The sequence below is a fragment of the Colius striatus genome, chromosome 12, assembly GCF_028858725.1.
Source record: "Colius striatus isolate bColStr4 chromosome 12, bColStr4.1.hap1, whole genome shotgun sequence".
NCBI lineage: Eukaryota > Metazoa > Chordata > Aves > Coliiformes > Coliidae > Colius > Colius striatus.
Genome location: NC_084770.1, coordinates 25,140,092 through 25,161,397, shown reverse-complemented (window position 1 = coordinate 25,161,397; position 21,306 = coordinate 25,140,092). Strand labels below are relative to the sequence as shown.

Below are 21,306 nucleotides of genomic sequence, written 5' to 3'. Positions count from 1 at the left end.
AAAGTATTGATCACGCTGACACTAACCAATGAACCTTCAAATCAATAACGAGCACAGATCACATTCCTGCAGCACGCTCCGTTACTGTTCACTCGGTGGCACTCGGCTCCCTGGGATGGCAGCTGGGGAGGGGGAACCCTGTCATAGCTCCACGTGGTTTGCAAAGCCCTGCAGCAGGCCACTGCTTAACAAACGTGTTTCAGCACCCAGCACTTCTCAGCTGGCCTCTCTTGTTTTTGTCATCACCCTCTCAGCCTTTTCTAAGCGTGATTCTGGCTGGAGTTTCTGTCTGGAGGGCTCACAGGGAGACACTTGCTGGTGCAGTTCTTTGTGCAAGTCTCTTTGCCTGCCTCTACCAGGAATCCCTCAGCTGACACAGCTGAGAGCTACATGTGTGCAGGGTCACCTGCAGGGTTTGCCATCCTGAGCTGGAAACTTGGTCTTTTGCTGTTCAGCTTCCCTGCTTAAAGGAGGAAGTTTGTGCCGGGGTTCTCAAGAGAAGAGAGGCAGCAATATCAGTGCTACTTGTGACTCTGATAATACTGATTGTGGCTAGATTAACAGGCACAAGGAGAATTGTGACCTGATCTAGATGGACTTTCTTTAGCAGGGAGTTGGGCTGGAGGAGCTCTGCAGGGCCCTTCCAATCCCCACCATCCTGGGACTCTGTGACTCCATGATAAGCTGGACTTGGGTAGCAAGGGCAGGGACACGTTTCTCTCTGCTCCCTGTGAAAACCATGGGCAGTTTTGTTTCCATACATCAGAGAGGAGAACTGCCCCCTCCTCCCCACTCCAGACAGGGCTGTGAAATCAAATTGTTCTTTCTAGAAGAGCATCTGCTGTTTGCAAAGGTTTAAGAGAGCAGGAGGTAGCTCATTCGGTTACTCACTCAGATTCGGAGCTGTTAGACACAGATCTTAATGGATAGTATTGATTGAAAGAAACAAAGCAGGACTTTGCTTGCTTTCTATCAAGGGATTTCTAGGCTGAGATGAGAAGAGTTTGCTGGCTAACACTCTGAACAACAAAATACCTATTACAAGGTCCCCACGAGTCTCTCAGGATGGCACAGCGGTGAGAGAAAGAAATGTGCAAGGTGTTAATGGGATAACAAATTAATAGAGAACAGGATTAGCCAGGGACACAGGCTGGTACCAGGGCTCCTGAGGTCTCTGGTGTCGAGGTTTAATCCGTTGTTGGCATGTTGTCCTCGCTGGCAGACGAACACCGTGGGAACCCACCCGACTGCTGGTGCTGTTGGGATCCCCAGTGGCAGCTGGGACATGGTGAGCAGCCAAAACACAATTGTAGGGGAAATCAGTACCTGGAAAGCCACTGTGATTCTGTCCTGCAGCATCTGGGAACAGGGATGAAACAGCAGGCTTGGAAATGGCTTTGAAATCATTCCCTGCCTCTCTGTTGTCCCATGCAATTTCCCCATCCATCTGCCACTCATTTGGAGAGGTCGAGATCAAGGGCGTGCAGCTTTGGGGACCTGAGGCTCACTGCTGCTTCTGACTCTTGTTTGCTGGTGGCCATGAGCAGCTGGCCCTCGGCCACCAAAGCTTCCTGACCAGCCCATACCCACCTGGGCAGTTCCCTGGGCACGCCAGGCTCAGCCATCGGCCGCGGCAGAGGTGACAAGTTGAAGCCAAAACCGTTGTCATTGCCACCTTGCTCACCAAAAGGCTTTGAATCCCATCTCCACATTCAGGATCTTGGACTTGGCAGAGGGTGATTTGACCAACGGAGCAACTGGTGCCCTTTCTGGTTGCCCCTGAGGGTGCCAACCCCTGCCTTGTCTCTGCTGCCTGGTGCAGTCCGTTCCACATTTCCACCCACTTCAGCAGGTGTGCAAATCCCCCAGGGCAGCTTTTCACACCTCAGTCCTCTGCTCCAGCCACCTTGGGTGCCTTTGGAAGTTCTCCTGCCTCACACCCTTTTAAATGGGTGAGAGACCCTCATCTCACACCATCCACAAGCTGTTGGGCACGAGAACAAAACCAAAAAGGGCTTTCACATCTGCGTTGCTTTGACAGTGAGAAGAGGGATGGGTCACAGCACAGGGCTTTGCATTGCCTTTAATGATGATGCTGATTTTGGATGGGCCATGAAGGTCACTGAAGTTTTGGAGGGATAATTGCCTCCCCCAGCCCCCTTGGCAGTGGTGCTCAGTTGCAAGTGCAATGCTCTGCAATAGTTCATGCAGAGCTGCAACACCTCCTGGATGAAATTCTGTCTCTTCCTGACTTTGATGAGTCACTTATTATCTCTGGCATTTGTTTTTTAAGGGCCTCTTGTCTTTCCTAGATCATGTTAACAAGACAGCTATGGAGAGCAGTGGCCCTAGGGGTCTTCATTTGCTCCTCCTAGATTTATGTTGCCTGCCAGTTTAACACAGGCTTTTGGGCATGGCTGTACAGTGATGGGGTCACAGGGAGTTTCCAGAGGTCAGGACCTTGATCCTTTTATTTATAGCTAAACAAGATCAGGGCTCAGTCATTGCAGGGCTCCCAGCAAGGAAAATGCCTGTGAGAGGAGGGATATCTGCACACCAGCTTCAGGAGCCACACAGTGCCCTGGGTGCAAGGAGGTGCTGTAGGATGGAGCTCTGAAGGGTTGACAAAGCCAGGGCTTGCTCCTGCAGGAGAATCTGTAGAAGGCAGAGACCAAACACTCAGGACTCAAGGATGTGAGATGAGTGGGGCCTTTCAGCTGGACCCCAGCAGAGTTCCATGTGTCACTTAGAGACTGAGAACCTGCAGAAGTTTAACCTCCATGCTGTTTTGCAGGTGGGCACCCAGCATAGCACAAGCTCTCTGAGGGTTATACAGGTTCTTCCTTCCTAGGAGAGACCAGGGCTGGAGACCCCAGCGTGGCCTCACACTCCCCTGACCTACTCCTACTTCCTCTCCCATCAGAGCCAGGGAGCTGACACACCACAAGCACCCTCAACACCAGATTGACTGAAGAACCCAAAGAGTGGTGAGCAGGTCACCAGGAAAAAAGCCATCTCCCCCTCCCTCCCTCCCTCCCTCCTTCCTCCTCCTCCTCCTCCTCCTCCTCCTCCTCATCAAACACTCAGCTGGGAAACAATAATCACAGCCTCATTCAAATGAATTCACCTTGATTTACACCACTGGGTCCACACTAATTTGGAGCAGCTGGGGCCAGGCTTGTGCAAGACAACTATAAAGAGAGCTTCTGCCTTCCTCTCTTCCAACTCCGACCCATCATTTACTAAGTGATAGATGACCTGAAGAAATTCCTGGGTAGCTGCGAAATGAGAGGGAGAAAGAAGCAATTTGATTGTGTAGGCTACTACTGGCAAAGAAGTGATTGTGCTGGTACTGGGGGAACAAAAACAGGAAGGTAAGAAATGTAGAAAGAACCAGCAGTGATGCACGAATGTCAAGGCTGAGGAGGCATGAGGAGGGCTGGGGGCTGAATGAAGGGTTCCTGCAGACTGCTCACACCCCCATTTCTCTGCAACAGCATCCTCTGGCAAACCTGGTGTTTAAAAGCCTCCCTGAAGACTCACTAAAAGGGACCAAATTGTTCTAGGTTTGAGGGATAATGAGCTCCTCCAAGCTCTTTTCAAGGAACTAAAGACAATCCTGAGTGCTGTCCTTGGCTGAGTGTGTCCCAGCGCAGGGGAGACTCAGCAGCAGCCCTTTTCCTACCGGGAGCCTCCAGAAGCTTCTCCTTCACTCCATCTTCTCTGCTTTGCTTTAGATTAGAACATCTCTCAGTGCACAGAAAAGGCCCAAGTGGGGTGTGTTTAGCTCAGCCCGCTGCTGCCTTGGCTGAATTCAGCCAGGCTCCACGTGCCTCCCCATCTGAGGGAGGCGCTGGAGCGATGGGACGTGAGGCTTGGGGAGAAGAAAACAACCCCACCAGCCCAAAGCATTTCTTCATCCCTCTCCCAGTTTCTTGTTTAATATTACTGGGAGGGTTTTCTGCACATGTGAGTGTAGATAAAGAAATGCCAAAGAAATCTGAATCAAGGTGTTAATGCTGAAGGCAAACACATCCCCCGCTGAGCCACGGGGTTTAAAAAGGTGATCAAGACTTATTAGGATTAAGGGCTCATTTCAGCTGAATTGATCAGATGGCATTTGGGTGTAATTTAAGCTAAAAATACAGGGAAGGGATAAGCAGATCTTATTTCTAGATCAAATTGCCTCCTCCTCTCCTTTCCGTGCCGTGCACACGCACGTTCGCGCTTACCCTGAGCGACGTGGCTTTGCTTTTGGGGCTGCTTTGGGGGGTTTGCTTCTGTGCTGGGAAGGATTGTTTGGACTGGATCTGCAGTGAAGGTCTTGATGCCTCGTTTCTTACTTAACCACGTTCCCTCCCCACGTCACCCTTGCATGCTCAGCCTGGAGACACGCAGGCTGGTTGTCCAAAGCCAGCTCGCCTGAGCCACGCCGGGGACTCATTCCGCTCCCACCATCGCTTGTCATTTCACAGCTGCAATCACTGACATTTCTTGGGAGTTACACGCTGAAATAACGTCCAGACAGCGAAAAGCAGAGCTGGGAGACGCGAGGAACGCTCTTCAGTAGGACGCTATTGCCACCTCCCGGCGCGGGCGCATCCCTGCATCCATGCGGAGATGCTCCCAGACGCAGCCTCCACGGGCGAGAGCTCCGGGCGCACCGGGGTCCCGCTGCAGACACCCAGCTCAGCGAGCAAACTTCCCAGCCTTGGAGATGGAGGCCCTTTACCAGCGAGGCAGGGCTTTGGGACAGCCACCAGCAGCCTCTTCCCCATGACAGTCCCTGTGCCAAGCCCCTGCTCTTTCCACTCCAGAGTTCTTCTGTTAATTCTCATCTTCTCAAGCTTCACTAATAATTTCCCATGTGGCACCATATCAAATGCTTTATTGAACTCTGGATAGATTAGATCTACCAAATTTCCCTTGTCTGGAAAACCAATTATCTTATCAAAGGAAGATGTCAGCACAGTCTGCCACAAACTGCCTTTGGTAAACCTGTGTTGCACTTTATCTCCTTTTCCTCAGTGCCTTTAATTAATGTTTCCTTCAGCATTTGTCCTACAGTCCCATGTGTAACTGCAAAGGGGTTAACACACCCCCAGCTGCCTCCTTTTCCTTCTCTTCCTTTGCTTTCTGTTGCTCGTGGGGGTTCAGTCGGTGCCATTTGACCCCCAGAACTCATTAGAAATCTCTGCTCTCCCCTCTGCACACCCCATTGACACTTCCCAAACGGGATGGAGGCTCCCTCAGACTTTATCTGGGTCCCCTCCAGGGTCCTGCTTTCACCAAAGACGAGGCTGCTTTCACTCCTCATCTCTTGCTCCAGGTAGGTGTCTGCCTTCCCTCCCCAATCACCTTTTCCATCAAAAACGAGTGGTTTGTTCAATTTGGAGGGATTGCTTTGATTGCTCTTTAGCCTGCTCCTGCTTTTGCTGGCTGGCTTTTCCCCCTTTCTACCTACTTTTATATATTTCACTAGGGAAACTGTCAGTGATTTTCTCTCTCCTCTTACACATGCGTGGTGATGCTCAGCTGGCTCCAGCCTCACCCTTACTTTGCAGGGATTCCCTTCTGCTGTCCTGACATTGTCGTCTCTCCATCCATTCTCCTTACTCTGGAGATGGTAGAATGGTTTTGGTTGGAAAGGGGACATGTAAAGGTTGTCCAGTCCTGCCCTCTTGCAATAATCAGGGACGTGTTTGATCAGACCAGGTCGTTCAGAGCCCCGTCCAACCTGACTTGAATGTTTCCAGGGATGGGGCATCTACAGCCTCCCTGGGCAACCTGTGCTGGTGTTTCACCACCATCACTGAAAACATGTCTTCACTGTGTCTAGTCTGAATGGTTTAAAACCATTACCCCTTGGTCCTCTCACTACAGGCCCTGTTAAGATGTCTACACCCCATCTTCCTTATAAACCCCCTTTAAGATCTGGAGCCTCTCTCGGTCCCTCGTGTGAGCTCAAGCTACCAGGGTTGGGGCAGAGGGCAAGATGGCTCTGAGTCATCCACGCAGGGTAGATCCTCATGGCCCAGAGCCACCTCTGCAGCTGCCAAGTGCTTGCAGGAATTGTCCTTACCCTTGGGAGAGAAGCAGCCCTTCCCTGGCTGTGCTCAGAGCCTTGCTCAGGGGAAGGTGTCACGCTGCCTCCGATGTCACGGGTGCACCAGTGGGCAGTGGAGTTCATGAGGGCAAGTTCCCTAATGAGTTTTAGCCACCATGGCAGATAATGTCATGGCATGATTAGTGACAAGTTCTTCCCTGCTACTGCAATGAACCAGGAGTCTGTACAGTTGTGGAACTGCAGGGGGAAATGCTGAATCCTGGGTGGGGATTCTGTGGAGGTTATTGTAGTGTGGCAGCAGAGCAGTTTGTCATCACACTGGGGTCTTAAGTTTAAATTTTGCCTACCATCTGTAACAGATGTCCCCTCCAGCTATCAATGGGCCCTTCCTCACGAAGGCTGGAGAGCTGAAAGTGCTCACAGTGATCCCCTTTGCCATTGTGCATGGCTTGAAAGAAACCAGCCCCAGAAAATGCAGCCTTCCCAGCAGCCTGCTAGATTTGTTTTGGCAGATGCTCAACCAAATGTTGTGTTTTGGCATGGTGGGATCCCATCTTTTTTGAATCCATGCTGTTGGACTCGTGTCAAAACGTGCTGAGGGCTAGGCTGGGCCTCTCGTGTTCTGCTGACCTTCTGTATCACAATGCTGTGGCTGCTCTGTGAGGGGGGGCACCACGTTGGTTGGGTGAAAGGGGAGGCTGGGATGAAGCCTGATGGAGGCAGTGAGGGGGTCACAATGGGGAAGAAACAACGAGGCTGAAGAGGGACACGTTGCTTCTACCACAAACCTTTCTGTGATGGTAGGGGAGACTGGTCCATAGCTGTTGGAGTGCCTCCCAGGCAGCTCTGCAGCTCCTTGTGAGGAAAGGCTGTGGGAGCTGGGGCTGTTTAGTCTGGAGAAGAGGAGACTGAGCTCAGGGGGATCTCATTAATATTTATAAGTACATAAAGGGTGGGTGTCAGGAGGTTGGGGCAGCACTTTTCTCTATGGTATCTAGTGACAGGACAAGGGGTGATGGGATGAAGCTGGAACACAAACAGTTCCATTTCAACATAAGGAAAAACTCTTTCACTATGAGGTGAGGGAGCCCTGGCCCAGGCTGCCCTGGGAGGGTGTCGAAGCTCCTTCCTTGGAGCTCTTCAAGACCCACCTGGACACGTTCCTGTGTGCCCTGATCTAGGTGGGAGCTGCTTTGGCAGGGGGGTTGGATTGGATGAGCTCTAAAGGTCCCTTCCAACCCCACCATTGTGTGATGCTATGATTCCTTCTGCCTTTCTTCCACTCCCCAGGCTGTCAGCTAGCTGGAGGAAAGCCATCTATCACAGCCCATCCCCTCTGCCCTCTAGTTATGCAGGTTCAGCTTGCAAGTGCATCATTTCTGGTCGGTTGGTTCATCTCTTTGTCCACACGCAGCGTTTTACGTAAGAACAACTGAAGGTGCCCACGAGCAGGGCAAGCCCCACCTCTAAAGTACACGGGCAAGGAGGCACACAGGGGCCATGGGAACAACTGGGCTCACAGGTGCTGATAAGGGCTTTCAAGCAAACAGCTTTGCCGTCCTCCTCTGCAATCTTTGCATCAGGAAGTCGTTCTGCAGAGATGTGGTTTGCTTTCCATCCTCTGCACATAGGAGAAAGCAAGCAGAAGGTGAAGCTGTTATGAGAGGCAGAGCTCCAAGAAATCAAGTCAAAAGCAAAAAGAATCACCTGGCAAAAGCACAGAGTCACGTGGCCCAAACTAAATATACCTGCAAAAAGAGCTAATAATGGGAGCGTTGTACACGGCCTCCTCATGACTTTGTTTCTGTTGTGATCCTTGCTGCTGCTCTGGTTAATACCTTTCTCACTGAAGAAAACCCCAACGCAGCCCTGGAGCGACCACTACAGCAGCATTATTTGCTCATGTTGTTCTGGAGGCAGTTGCTGTGCTGGAGGCAGTGAGCAGTTACACTCACTCAGTACATAATAGAGGAATTCATTCCAATAATGGCAATAATAACAACAACAGTTATTATTTCCTGAAACACGACTCTGATGAATTCACGGACACACAAAGCTCTTGTTGCTGCAAAATGGGGGTGAAACCAAGCACCATTTGCTGATGGGCTGCTTTTCTTTCTGGAGGTTCCCAATGCTCTGCCTCCAGATGTGGGTCCCAGATGTGGTACTCGGGATGCTCTGGCCCCATCCAGCAGAGCACGGGGCAGACAGGGGAGATCAACCTGCTCTGGGCACTGTGCTAAAAGGAAGGTAAAACCTGCTTTCTTTTCACAGACAAAGCAGCCCCTTGGCTGGAGTTTTGCCATTCTCCAGCATTGCTCCTGTTTGGTGGCTGGATGCTCTGTGGGCTTCAGCAAAATGAGGCTTGCAGCAGCAGGTGGGAGCTGGGTGCATGTGCTCTGGACCATCCTGCTCTCATGTCAACAGCCACCTAATTCCTGCTGGGCTCTGCTTGGTGGGATTTTCACCTTGCAGGGACTGCAGGGTTGGCACAGCCTGAACCTCAGTGGCTGAAATATAATCTGTAGCATGTGAACTGGAAGGTTTACACTGGCTCTGGTCAGAGGAAACCAAACTGTTTCTAATGGGAGGAGATTTTTTAGACAGTGCATTTTTTGCCAAGTGAGGCCCCCGAGACCTAATGGTGTTTGTACTCTGACACACCAGCACACACAAAGCCTTCCTGGTGGAAAGGCAGGCTTAGGAGCACCCTCAACTAAACCATCACCCTCCACAACACTGTGTCTTCAGTTAACAACCCCTTGGAATAAAAGCAAGTGAAGGAAACACTTCAGTCGGTTCCCCCAAGTCCTGATGGGATGGTTTATAAATGAATAATGCAGAGGCTGGCTGAGTTAAAGCAGAGGAAGGTTCTAATAATGCACGTGTGTTTGCAGGGAGAGATGCTATCACAAGCTGGGGAAATTACAGAAAGCTTAAGAAAGTAAAAGCAGGCATATGAAGGTAAACTCTTGTGATACTGCAGATATGCTGGGCAGCCTTTTAGCCATTACACTCGCTTTATCTCTAAAGCTGTAGGAAGTGTTCCAAGGATAAATATGGAAACCTTGGAGCACAAAGGCATTGCTTTACAATCTCTTGGAATTTGGCACCACTCAGCCCTCTGCATTCCTTCCTCTGATGGGTTTTTTCCTCAGTGCATTAGTGCCTATGGCCCTGCCTTGCTCTGAGTTGCCCAACGAACTCACGAGGTAGCTCTGGGTCTCTCTGTGACAGTGTTATGAGCTTCACTTCTCTCCTGTCTGTATGCATGTATGGTCTAAGTGCTTTGCTGTTTCCCAAGCAACAGCTATTGATTGTGGGCAAAATAACTAAGAGAGCATTATTTTATCACTTCTCTGCTGCTCAAAATGACTTTTCTGTCATATCAAGATAATTCTGAAGGAGACACAAGCTTTCAGTAAATACCAAAAGATACCTGTGCTGGCAGTTAACAACAGCAAGTGGGATGACTGGAGGGATCAATGTATGAAGGGAGCAAATCCAGGTGTGTTTCTTGCTGTATTTGTGAGCATTCACCTCTTCCAGAGGTCTCACTCAAAACTGAGCCCTGTTTAGTGTTATTTAATAACCTGGTTTGGGTGATGCTGAGAGCATGTGTGTAAACAGGATGATGTGTTATCAATGAGATGCTTTGCCTTCAGGCCCTGGCTTATCTTTAGGACAAGTGAGGAATCATCCTTTTGAATGTTACTGGGGCCAAATCCAGATCAGAGGCTGGCTGGGCTTGTGGAGAGCAGTTCTTGGCCATTGCTGGAGCATCCTCGAGCAGCCACATCGATGCACCTCTTTTTTTTGAGCTCTCCAGAGCAGATTCCCAAGCTGAGGAATAAACCAAACCTCATCTGTGAGCAGAGCAGGGGTGATTTGGTGGAATTGCTGCCTCCAAGGTGATAAACAGGAATCTGCAAGGAATCTCTGCTCTGGAGAAGATGAAGGTTTTGGTGGGCTCTAGAGCAGAAAGCCTGTGAGCACCATCCCTGCTGCAGAGCATCAGGGGAAACAGTTGAACACTTGCAACCCAAGGCACTGGATGTGGCACTAGCAGCAGCCAGCACTGTGTGTGAGCCAGACCTGAGCTGCAGGCAGATCAGGGGCCAAACTTGGTGCAACACTTCCCCTGGGACCATGGTGAGTGTCCTGTGGTGTTCAAGGCTGAAAGGTTGCTCTGCACTCAGCATGGAGAGGTGAAGAGAAACCTGTCAGCTTGCTGGGACCCAGGTCCTCATCCTGCTGCAGGCTGTTGCTGTGATACAGAGGAGGTTGGTTTTGCAACCCTTGGCTGTGCCACCAAGCCCTTAGGGGATGCAGAGGGACCTGGCATGGGCTCTGCCTACAGACTCACCATTCTGAGCTCCTCATGCAGCAAAGCAGGAGCCAAGCTCCTGTAGAGGGCAATGCAGAGCAGCATCAGGACTTTGGCTACACCCTGGGTTTGATTTTTTTGTGTGTGTGTCTCAGCCCAAGTCACCTGGCAGTGCCCCATGGAGCAGCACAGCCCCCCAGCCCCATGCAGAGCAGGCTCACTGGTGTGTTTGAACCTGCTTCTCCTCCCTCTCTGCTTTTCCAGCAGCCTTTTGAGGAGCCAAACTCAATGTGCCAGGTTGGCAGGGCAGAGGTGAGGCCGTGGTGGGCCTCTGGCCCATCACACCCTGGAGCAGGAGCTTGGGGCAGAGCCCCAGTGAGATGCTTCTCACAGCATCCAGGCAGAGGGCTCAGAGGGACCCAAGGGGTCTGCCTCAGTTCATCTGACATATTGAGAGGTAGAACTAGTCCAGCCCTCAAAGGCATGTTTCTGAGGCAAAGATGGTCATTTTGGAGATCAGAGACCAGCCAAATCTTGGGGTTCTGCCTGTAGAGGTGCAGGGGTGGACAGAAGGAGCCTCTGAGATAAATAACCCCATTTCTGCCTTAGCATTTGCTTTCCCAAATGCTCCCACCGAGCAGCTGGGGCTGTGGGCAGCTGCGATTCCTGCACAGCCCTCTCCCTTTCTGCTCCAGGTTGAGCCTATGCCTTTTAGCTCACAGTTTTGCCATCTCCCCCACCTGCTGATGATATGTTGATGATAACTTCACACCATCCCTTCTGCAGGAACAGGTCACATAGAAAATTCCCCTCCTAACTCCAGGGCAAGGGCTTCAGTGGCACATCAAGGCAACAGGGAAGCTGGTGCAAGAGGGAGATGCTTTCACAGAATCACAGGATGGTGTTGGTGGGAAGGGCCCTGCAGAGCTCCTCCAGCCCAAACCCCTGATAAAGCAGGTTCCCCTCGATCAGGAGGCACAGGAACATGCCCAGGTGGGTTTGGGGACCTCACAAGAAGGAGACTGCAAGTAAGAGCAGGGGTGGGCAAGGGGAACGTGGCATTAACATCTCCTGCACACACCCCAGGAGCAGCAAACACTGGGGCTGTTGGGGGAGTTGGTACAGACTTGGGGGGATGCTGGAGGAACTGAAGTGAGCTGAGATTTGATTTGAGACTCCACACCCTCTCTGGGCAGCCTCATTTCACATCATGCAAGGTAAAAGCTGGGCTCGAACTTCTAATTGACAACTTCCATCTCTTCCCAGGCGTGTCCTCATATTAATGCATCCTGGAGGCTCAGCAGACACTGTGTGTGCACTGGGAAATGAGAGATGGATGAATGGATGGAGGGATGGATGGAGGGATGGATGGATGAATGGAGGGATGGAGGGATGGATGAGTGGATGGATAGAGGGATGGATGAGTGGATGGAGGGATGGATGGATGAATGGAGGGATGGATGGGTAGATGATGGAGGGATGGAGGAATGGATGAGTGGATGGATGAATGGAGGGATGGATGAGTGGATGGATAGAGGGATGGATGAGTGGATGGAGGGATGGATGGATGAATGGAGGGATGGATGGGTAGATGATGGAGGGATGGAGGAATGGATGAGTGGATGGATGAATGGAGGGATGGATGAGTGGATGGATGGATGAATGGAGGGATGGAGGGATGGATGGGTGGATGGATGGAGGGATGGATGAATGTAAGGATGGATGGGTAGATTGATGGAGTGGTGGAGGAATGGATGGAGGAATGGATGGATGAATGGAGGGATGGATGGGTAGATTGATGGAGTGGTGGAGGAATGGATGGAGGGATGGATGGAGGAATGGAGGGATGGAGGGATGGATGAGGGGATGGATGAATGGGGGGATGGATGGATGATGGAGGGATGGATGGATGGATGGATGAATGAATGTGTTCATTCCCAGAGGAGTTCCCAGCTTTGGAGCTAGGCACTGGCAGTCCTGTTTCCTTGCAGGTCAGGCTGCAAACGATGGCCCTGAGTTGATGTTTGCCGAAGGAGAGGGTTTGTCAGCCAGAGGCGTGTCTGGGCACGGGGGGCTCCTCACCTACGTCACTGGCCCGGGGACTGCTTTGAAATCAGAGCCCTTCTGGCATGTTCACCCAGGGCTCTATCTGCTGATTAAGCCCTGGCTATCTTGATAGCTTTCCATGGGACTATTTGCTCTGCCCTGCTATGGCAACACCAGCCGCTCTGACACTCTCGGCCACAGCACGAAGCTCAAACAAAGCCAGGGGTGGCCCTTTGCACCCTGCAGCAGGGCAAGGTGGGGTGCAAATGGGTACACCCTGGCCTGGCCAGTGCCTAATTCTGGAGAGGAGGAGGCAAGCTGTCTTTTTTTGCTGCCATGGCCCTTTTCAGTGGCTCATCGGCACTAAGTGGTTGCCACTGATGGAGTGAGGTGGTGTTCTGAGTGGCAAAGGTGAGGCTGTTGGCACTTGTTGGCTGGACAAAGCTTCAAGCTCTGCTGGTAAATCTGCATTGGATATACAGACTTGACAAAGATCAGCAGAAGGGAAAAAGAGGTTTGCAGCTCAGCAGGATGCTCTGTTCTCCTTGCACAGGCTGAACAGCACTGGTCCAGCACAGGTACAACACCACTCAAGTTGCCCCAGGGGAGGTTGAGGTTGGAACTGAGGTGGAGCTGAGGCAGAAGTGTTTCCCTGAGAGGGATGTCAGCCCCTGTGCCAGGCTGCCCAGGGAGCTGGGGGAGTGCCCAGCCCTGGAGGGATCCCAAAGCCATGGGGCTGAGGTGCTGAGGGCTGTGGGTCAGTGCTGGGCTGGGCAGGGTGAGGGCAGGGCTGGGGCTGCAGTAGCTTCACGGGCTTTTCCAGCCAAAATGATTCCACAATGGATCCAATTCCAGGGTGACACTCAACTGTCCTTAACTCTGTCTTAGTCGGGGATGCACTGGGGCTGCCTCTGGGGCTCTCTCTGAGCTACTGCAGCTCCACCTTTCCCTTACAGCTTCCCCACTCAGGACAGACACTGAAGCTTGTACCACTTAGAACCCAGGGCCAGGACAAGTGGCCAACCTGGGGTGAGTCATCCCCGTCCTGGGGGCACCTGATGGTTCTCCCTCAAGGCATCCTCCTGGGGACAGGTTGTGGGGACAAGCAGAGGCTCTGACAGAGCAGCAACCCTCCCCTCCTGCCTGATCTGTAACGAGGAGCTGGGCAGGCCTCTGAGAGTCAAGCAGAGAGCTCAGGATGTGTGGTTTGGGATGTGTTTGTGTTGTTGCCTTCCTTGGAAGTACCCAGAGCACCAATGTATCAGAGTTGATATTTGCTATAGGGCAAAGAACAGAGAAAAAGGCTCAATATGCTACAAACCCCCCAAAGGGTGCAAATGCTCTGTGACCTGTCAGGGGTACAAACACTTTTGGCACCAGCTTTGCTCAGTGTCCCCCAGCCCTCGTGGCTGTGGTGGGGCTCGGGTTGGGCTGCCCCAAACGACCTCACACCTCATGCTTTAGGAACACAACCCTAACTCTTTGCTCAGCCTTATCTCAGTGCAGTGAGAATGCAAACACCAGAGCTGGTGGAGGCTGAGCCATGAGGCTGCTCCGAGCCCCGGCAGGGCAGGAGGGAGCGAGGAGGCAGTGCTGCTCCTGTGGCAGAGGCGAAGGGCTCTCCTCCAGCTGTGGATACCTCCCAGTGTGCTCCAGCTTGCCTGTGCTCCCCTGCAAACCCCACGTTCCAGCCACTTTCTGCAGCAAAGAGGTGAGTTTTGCTTTGTCTCTGAACACATCAGGTTGCAGGAGCAGAGAGCAGGTGCAGTGAGAAGCGCCTTCTGTTTGCACCACGGCAGGAGCTGCGTTAATTACAGCCTGCAACGAACACCACAGATCCTTCCACAGGTTTGCCATTTGAAAGAGGTTTCCAAATGTGCCTGGTGTTAAATCTGGAGGGAAGGTGGCTTTGAAGTGCAGGGCACGTGCAGTAACTTGATTGTAGCTGTAATTTACTTGAGCAGGTTCTGTAAAGACACCAAATTAAACGGGTGCAGGTCGCAGCGACACCAATGCTGTGTGTGTGTGTGTGTGTGTGTGTTACAAGCAGGGACTGCCTTGGGCTCCCTCCCTGCCAGGAAAAAGCAGGACAGCCCCCCAGTCAGAGGGGTGCAGACCCCAATGCAAACCCCACTGCTTCTCAGAGGAAAACTGGAGAGCTGGGGAGAAACAAGAGGGCTGGAATCTCTCTCTTGAATCCCAAGGGATGCCCAGGAGGTGGCTTGCTCCAGATAGTCTAAAACTCAACTCTGTTTTAAGCTAAAGGGCTGTGCAAGCTGAAAGCTGATGATACTTTATTATTTTGTTATTATTCTTTTTATAAACCATCCTTTTGGCAAATGAGGAGAAGATTTAGTCCCTGTGCAAGCTGGGCCCAGCTCGTGCTCCAAGAGCTTGCACGGCTGGTTGTGCCTCGAGGGCAGCTCCATCCCTGCCAGGACCCAAATTCCTCACAGCCTTCAGGGTCGAGGTGTGAACAGAAAGGACAGGTTGGGGTGAAAATAATGCTTTGGTCCTATATACTAATGTTTTAGCTTTGCCTTACACATCCCAAACTGTAATCATGACCTTCCCATCACTGGCACTCACCTCTCGGCCACCTAATTCCACCTAACCTGCTCCTCACACCTCCTAGATGTCCCCTGCCCATGGGCAAGCATGTGTTGGCATGAGGCTGAGGTGCTTGGGAACAGTTTGCTACACCAGCCTGTCCCAGGGATGGGCCTGGGGGTCCTTGCCTTGGCGTGGGGTCAGGCCATCCTTCTCACCTTGCTCTCCTTGCTCCAAGACCTTGCACGGCAGGTTGCGCCCTGTGGGCTGCCCTGGGATGGAATCTCTTTGGCCATTGTAGGGCCTGCAGCGATGGTGGGGCCAGGCTGGGACGTGCAGGAGGTTGCCAGCACCCTGACACCTTCATTTCCACCTTTTGGTGGCATTTACTGAGAAAAAAAGTCTGTCTGTGCCTTTGCTCTGCACGAGTCTCAGAGACACCTCGCAGGAGTTATCATCACAGGGCTGTAACAGCACCAGGGCACTCTGGCGCTGGCAATAATCTCTCTTGTAGCCTCCCCCCTGTTTTCATCCTGCACTTGAAATACTGCAATTGCCCCGAGAAAAGAAATGTCTTTCCAAGCTGGGCCATGCAGGCAGCGTGTGCCGTGAGCTGCATCCCGACCAGCAGCGCCATCCACTCAATGGCTGCCGTTTATTTTTAACATCCAGCTCTGCAGTCTCTTTTAAACTTGAGCAGGGAAGTGAACATTTTGATAACAGCAGCCTCCAGGTCAAATGTGATGAGAATTCATAAGTAGCCACAGAGGGGTTTTTCTGGGGGGGGGGAATGAACCAAGTAAAAGGACAAAGATCCGCGTTTGCGCTCCCGACGTCGCACACGGAGCTGGGATCTGCTGGAGCGGCTGCTTGCCCTCTCCTCACTCTGCAAATAAAATGCCTCCTGGACTGTTTTAGATGCCTTGCAAGCAGGGCTTTGCCAGGCTGCTCATAAACACCCCAGACGTCAGATCTTTAGGGCCATCAAGGAAGAAATATGGATCCGGCGATGGGAATGAGCCAACAGCCCCGTTCCTGATCAGAGCAGCGACTGGGATCTCTGTTCAGGGCTAAACTTCGCCACGAGAGTGCCATCCAGGTGTAAAAAGTGGATGGAGGGAGGGGACTGCACTGGAGCTGCACAGAAACGGCAGCAGACGTGGTTTAGGTGGGAGCTGGGACCAGGGAGAAAAGAAAACAGCATCGTGACAGTCTGGCCAAGCCGAGCTCGATGAGGCAGCGACTGGGGGGAAGCTTTTTCTTCCTGTTTTATTCTCAAATGGCTGGAGTAAGTCAGAGGCACGTGCCCAAGAAAGATGCAAGAGGGGAAGGTGGAAGGAAAGTCCATGGTTCAAGAACTGTGGTTTGTTTTCACCTCGCTCTGACAGAGCAGCAGCCCTCCCCTCCTGCCGGATCTCTAACGGGGAGCTGGGCAGGCCTCTGAGAGTCAAGCAGGGAGTTCAGGATGTGTGCTGTGTGGTTTGGGATGTGTTTGTGTTGTTGCCTTCCTTGGAAGTACCCAGAGCACCAATGCAGCAGAGCTGATATTTGCTATAGGGCAAAGAGCAGAGGAGAAGGCTCAATATGCTGCAAACCTCCCCTCTGGGTGAGCCCTCTGGTCTGGGTGCTCCAGCTGAGGCTGAGCACGAGCCCAGCTGGGAAAACCACGGGAAAAACACAATACTAGTTAAAAAAGCAGCATTCCCTCCTCTGCAGGCCTCTTTGTCCAGCAGACTGTAACCACAGCAACGCTGGGACCTGGTAGCTGTGGCATTGTCACCCTCCTTCACCCCTTGGCATCTTCTTCCCGTGCTGCCGTGGGAAGCCGGGGTGTGATGAGAAACTGTGCAGTGGCACTGGAAAACAGCAGAGTCTGCTCTGCAGCCTGGAAAGCTGTGCTGAAGGGAGCAGGCTTTGCTTTAATATTTAATTAGATGAGATCTGGCTCTGAGAAACGGATCAGGAGCTGCCACAGTTTCAAGTGTGTGCTCGGCGCTCGCGGGGGAATTTCCACGGGGTTTGCTACGCCGAGGACTTATCTCTATCCTGGCTGGGTGACATGGTAATGTGCCTCATTAATTATCTGAGCACACAGAGCTGTGTTTCCTCCTGTGATTAATGGAGCTTTAAAACTCTTCCCAGGGTCTGCTTGGACACTGGGTTGTTGTTCAAGGTGTCTCCCCTCTGCGGGACCCAGGCTCACGCTCTCTGCAGAGCTAACGTGGGCTGCTCAGATGCAACCCAGTGGCATTCCAGGAGGGAATTTCCTTGTATCATGAGCCTTGTCAAACAGTGTAATGCAGATAAGGTTCAATCCTGCCTCTTCCTGGCAAGAAATCCCAGGTGCTGTACGGGCTTGTGTGGTGGGGAGACCAGCAGCGAGGGGCTGGGCCAGGGGCTGGGATGCGTCTCACCTAAAACTTGTCCCTTCTTTATCCTTTCAGGTGGGCCTCTTTGGCCTCAAACTGTTGCTGGGACTGAGATTCAGGTTACAGCAGAGGTAGTTTTCCTCTGTGCCTCCTTCTTTCAGAAACCCCTTTCCATGCTCCAGACGGTTTGTGTGTCTCCACCAGGGAGCTGGACTTTAAGGGACTCTGGTTGCCACCGTGATGGCAGACAAACAAGCTGGAAGTGTGGATTTGTCAGAACTATAATCCAGGTAGTTCCTCGCTTGTACAAAACCATCCTCTTTCTCTCCTTACACCTGTCTCTATTCCTTCTGCAGCCCCCATCCCTGCCAGGACCCAAGTTCCTCACAGCCTTCAGGGTCGAGGTGTGAGCAGAAGGGACAGGATGGGGGGAAAATAATGCTTTGGTCCTACATACTAATGTTTTAGCTTTGCCTGACACATCCCAACTGTAATCATGTCCTTCCCATCACTGGCACTCACCTCTCGGCCACCTAATTCCACCTAACCTGCTCCTCACATCTCCTAGATGTCCCCTGCCCGTGGGCAAGCATGTGTTGGCCCGAGGCTGAGGTGCTTGGGAACAGTTTGCTGCACCAGCCTGTCCCAGGGATGGGCCTGGGGGTCCTTGCCTTGGCGTGGGGTCAGGCGATCCTTCTCACCTTGCTCTCCTTGCTCCCTCCCTTGGTCCTTCCCCCAGTGACTGCATAGCTGTGCCATGAGACTTAGCTGCGTGTCCCTTCCCCAAGACCTCTCCTGATGCCCCCAGCCTGGCTAGGGGTGAGGAAGAGGGAGCTCAGCACTTCACCCCACTGGGCAGAGCCACTGTGAGACGTCCCACCAGGCTTGTCCTGGGCAAAAGGCGTGAGCTTCAGCTATGCTGTCCCAGGGACTTCACACCCTCTGATGCTCCCTTTGTGCTATGCTGTCCAAAGCCTTGTCCTACTACTTCCCACCCCTGCTAAGCCATAACATTGGCACATGCACTCGCTGATCTGTGTCTCTCCTTAGCATCCACGTCCGAGGCATGACCCAAAAGGCCCAGGGAGAGCAAGAATGTTGAAGAAAATCCAGATATGCCTCTGCTTCTGCTTCGTCTCAGGCATTTTGTACAAGATCTCCCTGCTGTCTGGTTGCTTCTTCTCCTACATGCCCATGCCCAAGCCCTTCCTGACACCTGAGCAGGTCCTGAGCCTGGGCAAAAGCATCATCTTCCTGGAGACAACAGAGCGCCTGGAGCCACCCCCGCTGGTGTCCTGCTCCGTGGAGTCTGCTGCCAGGATCTACCCGGAGCGGCCCGTCATCCTCTTCATGAAGGGACTGACCAACCACACGCCCCTGGACCTCAACTCCAGCTACACAGCCTTCTCCCTTTTGTCTTCCATGAGGAACGTCTTCATTTTCCCTCTCCAGATGGAAAGTGTCTTCCAGGAGACCCCTCTGCTCCCGTGGTACAACCAGGTGAGAGTTGCAATAAGGGAAAGCAGGGAGGGGGACAAAAGGTCTGAAGTTGAACGGAGGAGCCCAGGGCTGGCTGTGTGAAATCAGCAACCCTTCTACGTTTTGGTTCAGGATGGATTGGTTTTTGCCATGTTTTGCAGTGTGTTCATCTCTCTGTTTATCGAACACATTATCAGCATATTTCCCCCCCCTATCTGGAGAATCAGATGATTTCTCTGTGTTTTTGGCAAAGGAGGCATCAGTAAAAATAGCTTGCAGACGTGTTTTGAGAAAACATCGCTTAATAACCTTCCTCAACAGAAGCTGCTTGAACAAAATGTGCTGCCGAGCTCCTTGATGCTGCCACACGCCAACAGGACCCGCAGCAGATCAGATGCAAAGCCAAGGTGGGACCTTGTGAGCTCCACCCTGGAAATAAGCTCCTGGCAAAGTGCTTTTTGTCCATCCTTTTGGGTTTTTTTGGCTCCATCTCTGTGCAGGGATAGTTCCTCCTTCTCCTGAGTGATGCCTCCAAAGACCAAGAGTGCCAAGGAGAATGCTCCAGCCTGTTTCAAAGAGCTGGGAATGATCAGGGAGTGTGTCAAGTGGGTTGTGTCCCACTGAAACAGCAGGCAACGATTCACAGTGCCGTTGGTTTAACAATGTGGGTTCCATCAAACCACCCACAAAACGTTCCCGTGCTCATTTACATCAACCAAGCGTCGCCCTGCGCTGCCCCCTTGTCGTATTCCAATCCAGCTCCAGGGCTGGAGGCACAGAAGGCAGGCGAGGGCCAACGAGCTGCCACTGGCATCCCAAGGAACGGGTAGGGTTTGGTTTCACTCTCCCCTTTCCGACCCCACAGGTAATCCCGGAGGAGGAGAAGAACTGGGTGCACGTCAGCTCGGACGCCAGCAGGCTGGCGCTCATTTGGAAGTACGGCGGCATCTACATGGACACAGACGTCATCTCCATCAGGCCCATCCCTGAGGGCAGCTTCCTGGCGGCACAGAAGTCCCAGTTCTCCAGCAACGGCATCTTTGGCTTCCCAGCCCGCCACAGGTTTATCTGGGACTGCATGGAGAACTTTGTCCTCAAGTACAACGGGAACCTCTGGGGGAACCAGGGGCCCTATTTAATGACAAGGATGCTCAAAACCATCTGCAACCTGACAGATTTCCAAGGCACCGAGGACCACAGGTGCCAGAACATCTCCTTCCTCAACCCCCAGCGTTTCTACCCCATCCCCTACCCGGCCTGGAGCCGATACTACAAGGTGTGGGACAAGAGCCCCGATTTCAGCCACTCCTACGCCCTGCACTTGTGGAACTTCATGAACCACAACAGAAAGGTCGTGGTGGCGGGCAGCAACACCCTGGCTGAGAAACTCTACAAAGCCTATTGCCCCACCACGTACCAGGACCTGATCCAAAACACCCAGCCCAGGGACTTCACACCCTCTGACGAGGACGCTGCGTGACGCGGTGGAAGGAGAAGCTGGGGGTGACCCTTCCAGTCCTCCCCCATCCTGAGGACAAAAAAATGGTGTCAGCAGCTGGCTTTGTAGGAGAAAGAAAGACCTTTTCACCATTCCCACTCCCTTGGGACACTGGGGAGCACGTGCAGAACGGTGGTGGGTATCCGTGGGACGGAGCCTCCAGGGACTCTAAGGACACCTTTGCCTCGGTTCTGCTTCCTTATAGGTGCTCATGAACCAAACCTTCCTGCACCAAACGGACTTGTGGGGCCTTTCTAGTGAGCTTTCCCAAGGGAAAGGTTCCTAAAGAGATGCACAGCCATCCAGGGAGGAATTTAGTCACTGCTCCTCTTGGGGCTGCCGTCAACTACCCCCATCAGAAAGACTGCAAGCACCACAGGCTTTAGCCTGGGCTGAAGCCTCTGAGGCAAGCCCAGTGCAAGTGTACAGCAGAGGATGGAAGACTGCAATTGCTAATGAAAAGAGGGAATTGCTAATGAAAAGAGGGAATTGCTAATGAAAAGAAGCCCAGCCCACTGTCTTTTCATTAACCTGTGTTTCTCTCACTTTGCACCCTACGTTTTTGAGAGGGGCCTTACCAGTGCAAGTGAAAATAAAATGGTTAACAAACCACCACTCCTCTGGGCTTGCTTCCCCCCAGAAAATCAGTCCCAGTCTCAAAAGTTTTCTGCTCCTGCACGTTTACTTTGGTTTCTTCCAGGAAGAAGGGCTGCACTGCCCCATCCTCTCAGATCAGTTCTGGCTGCAGCCACGTCTCCACATGGAAAGGAGATGCTGAGGCACCGAGAAGGAGACAGGAATGGCCCTCCAGGCCTCCCACATCCCTTTGAAATGAAAGGGACTCAGCTTCCCTGGCAATGGGGTGCAGCAGTTGTGGCCACCCACATCCAGCTGTGTGAGAATTCCCAGTTAACCCCCGCAGGGCACCCGCTGCCTGGGTTTTTTTCCTGCAGGAGTGTAATGCATCCCC

General features: G+C 52.4%; 1 protein-coding gene across 1 annotated transcript in view; it reads left to right on the top strand.

Moving 5' to 3' along the window:
* The window catches only part of A4GNT (alpha-1,4-N-acetylglucosaminyltransferase), a 178,763-nt gene extending 158,445 nt beyond the window's left edge, over nt 1–20,318 (top strand). The window contains exons 2-5 of the mRNA XM_062005307.1: nt 14,049–14,151; nt 17,435–17,649; nt 18,410–18,859; nt 19,704–20,318. Of these exons, the coding sequence (XP_061861291.1) occupies nt 14,049–14,151; nt 17,435–17,649; nt 18,410–18,859; nt 19,704–20,318 (1,383 nt within the window). The remainder of the gene's footprint in view (nt 1–14,048; nt 14,152–17,434; nt 17,650–18,409; nt 18,860–19,703) is intronic.
* The last annotated feature ends 988 nt before the right edge of the window (nt 20,319–21,306 follow it).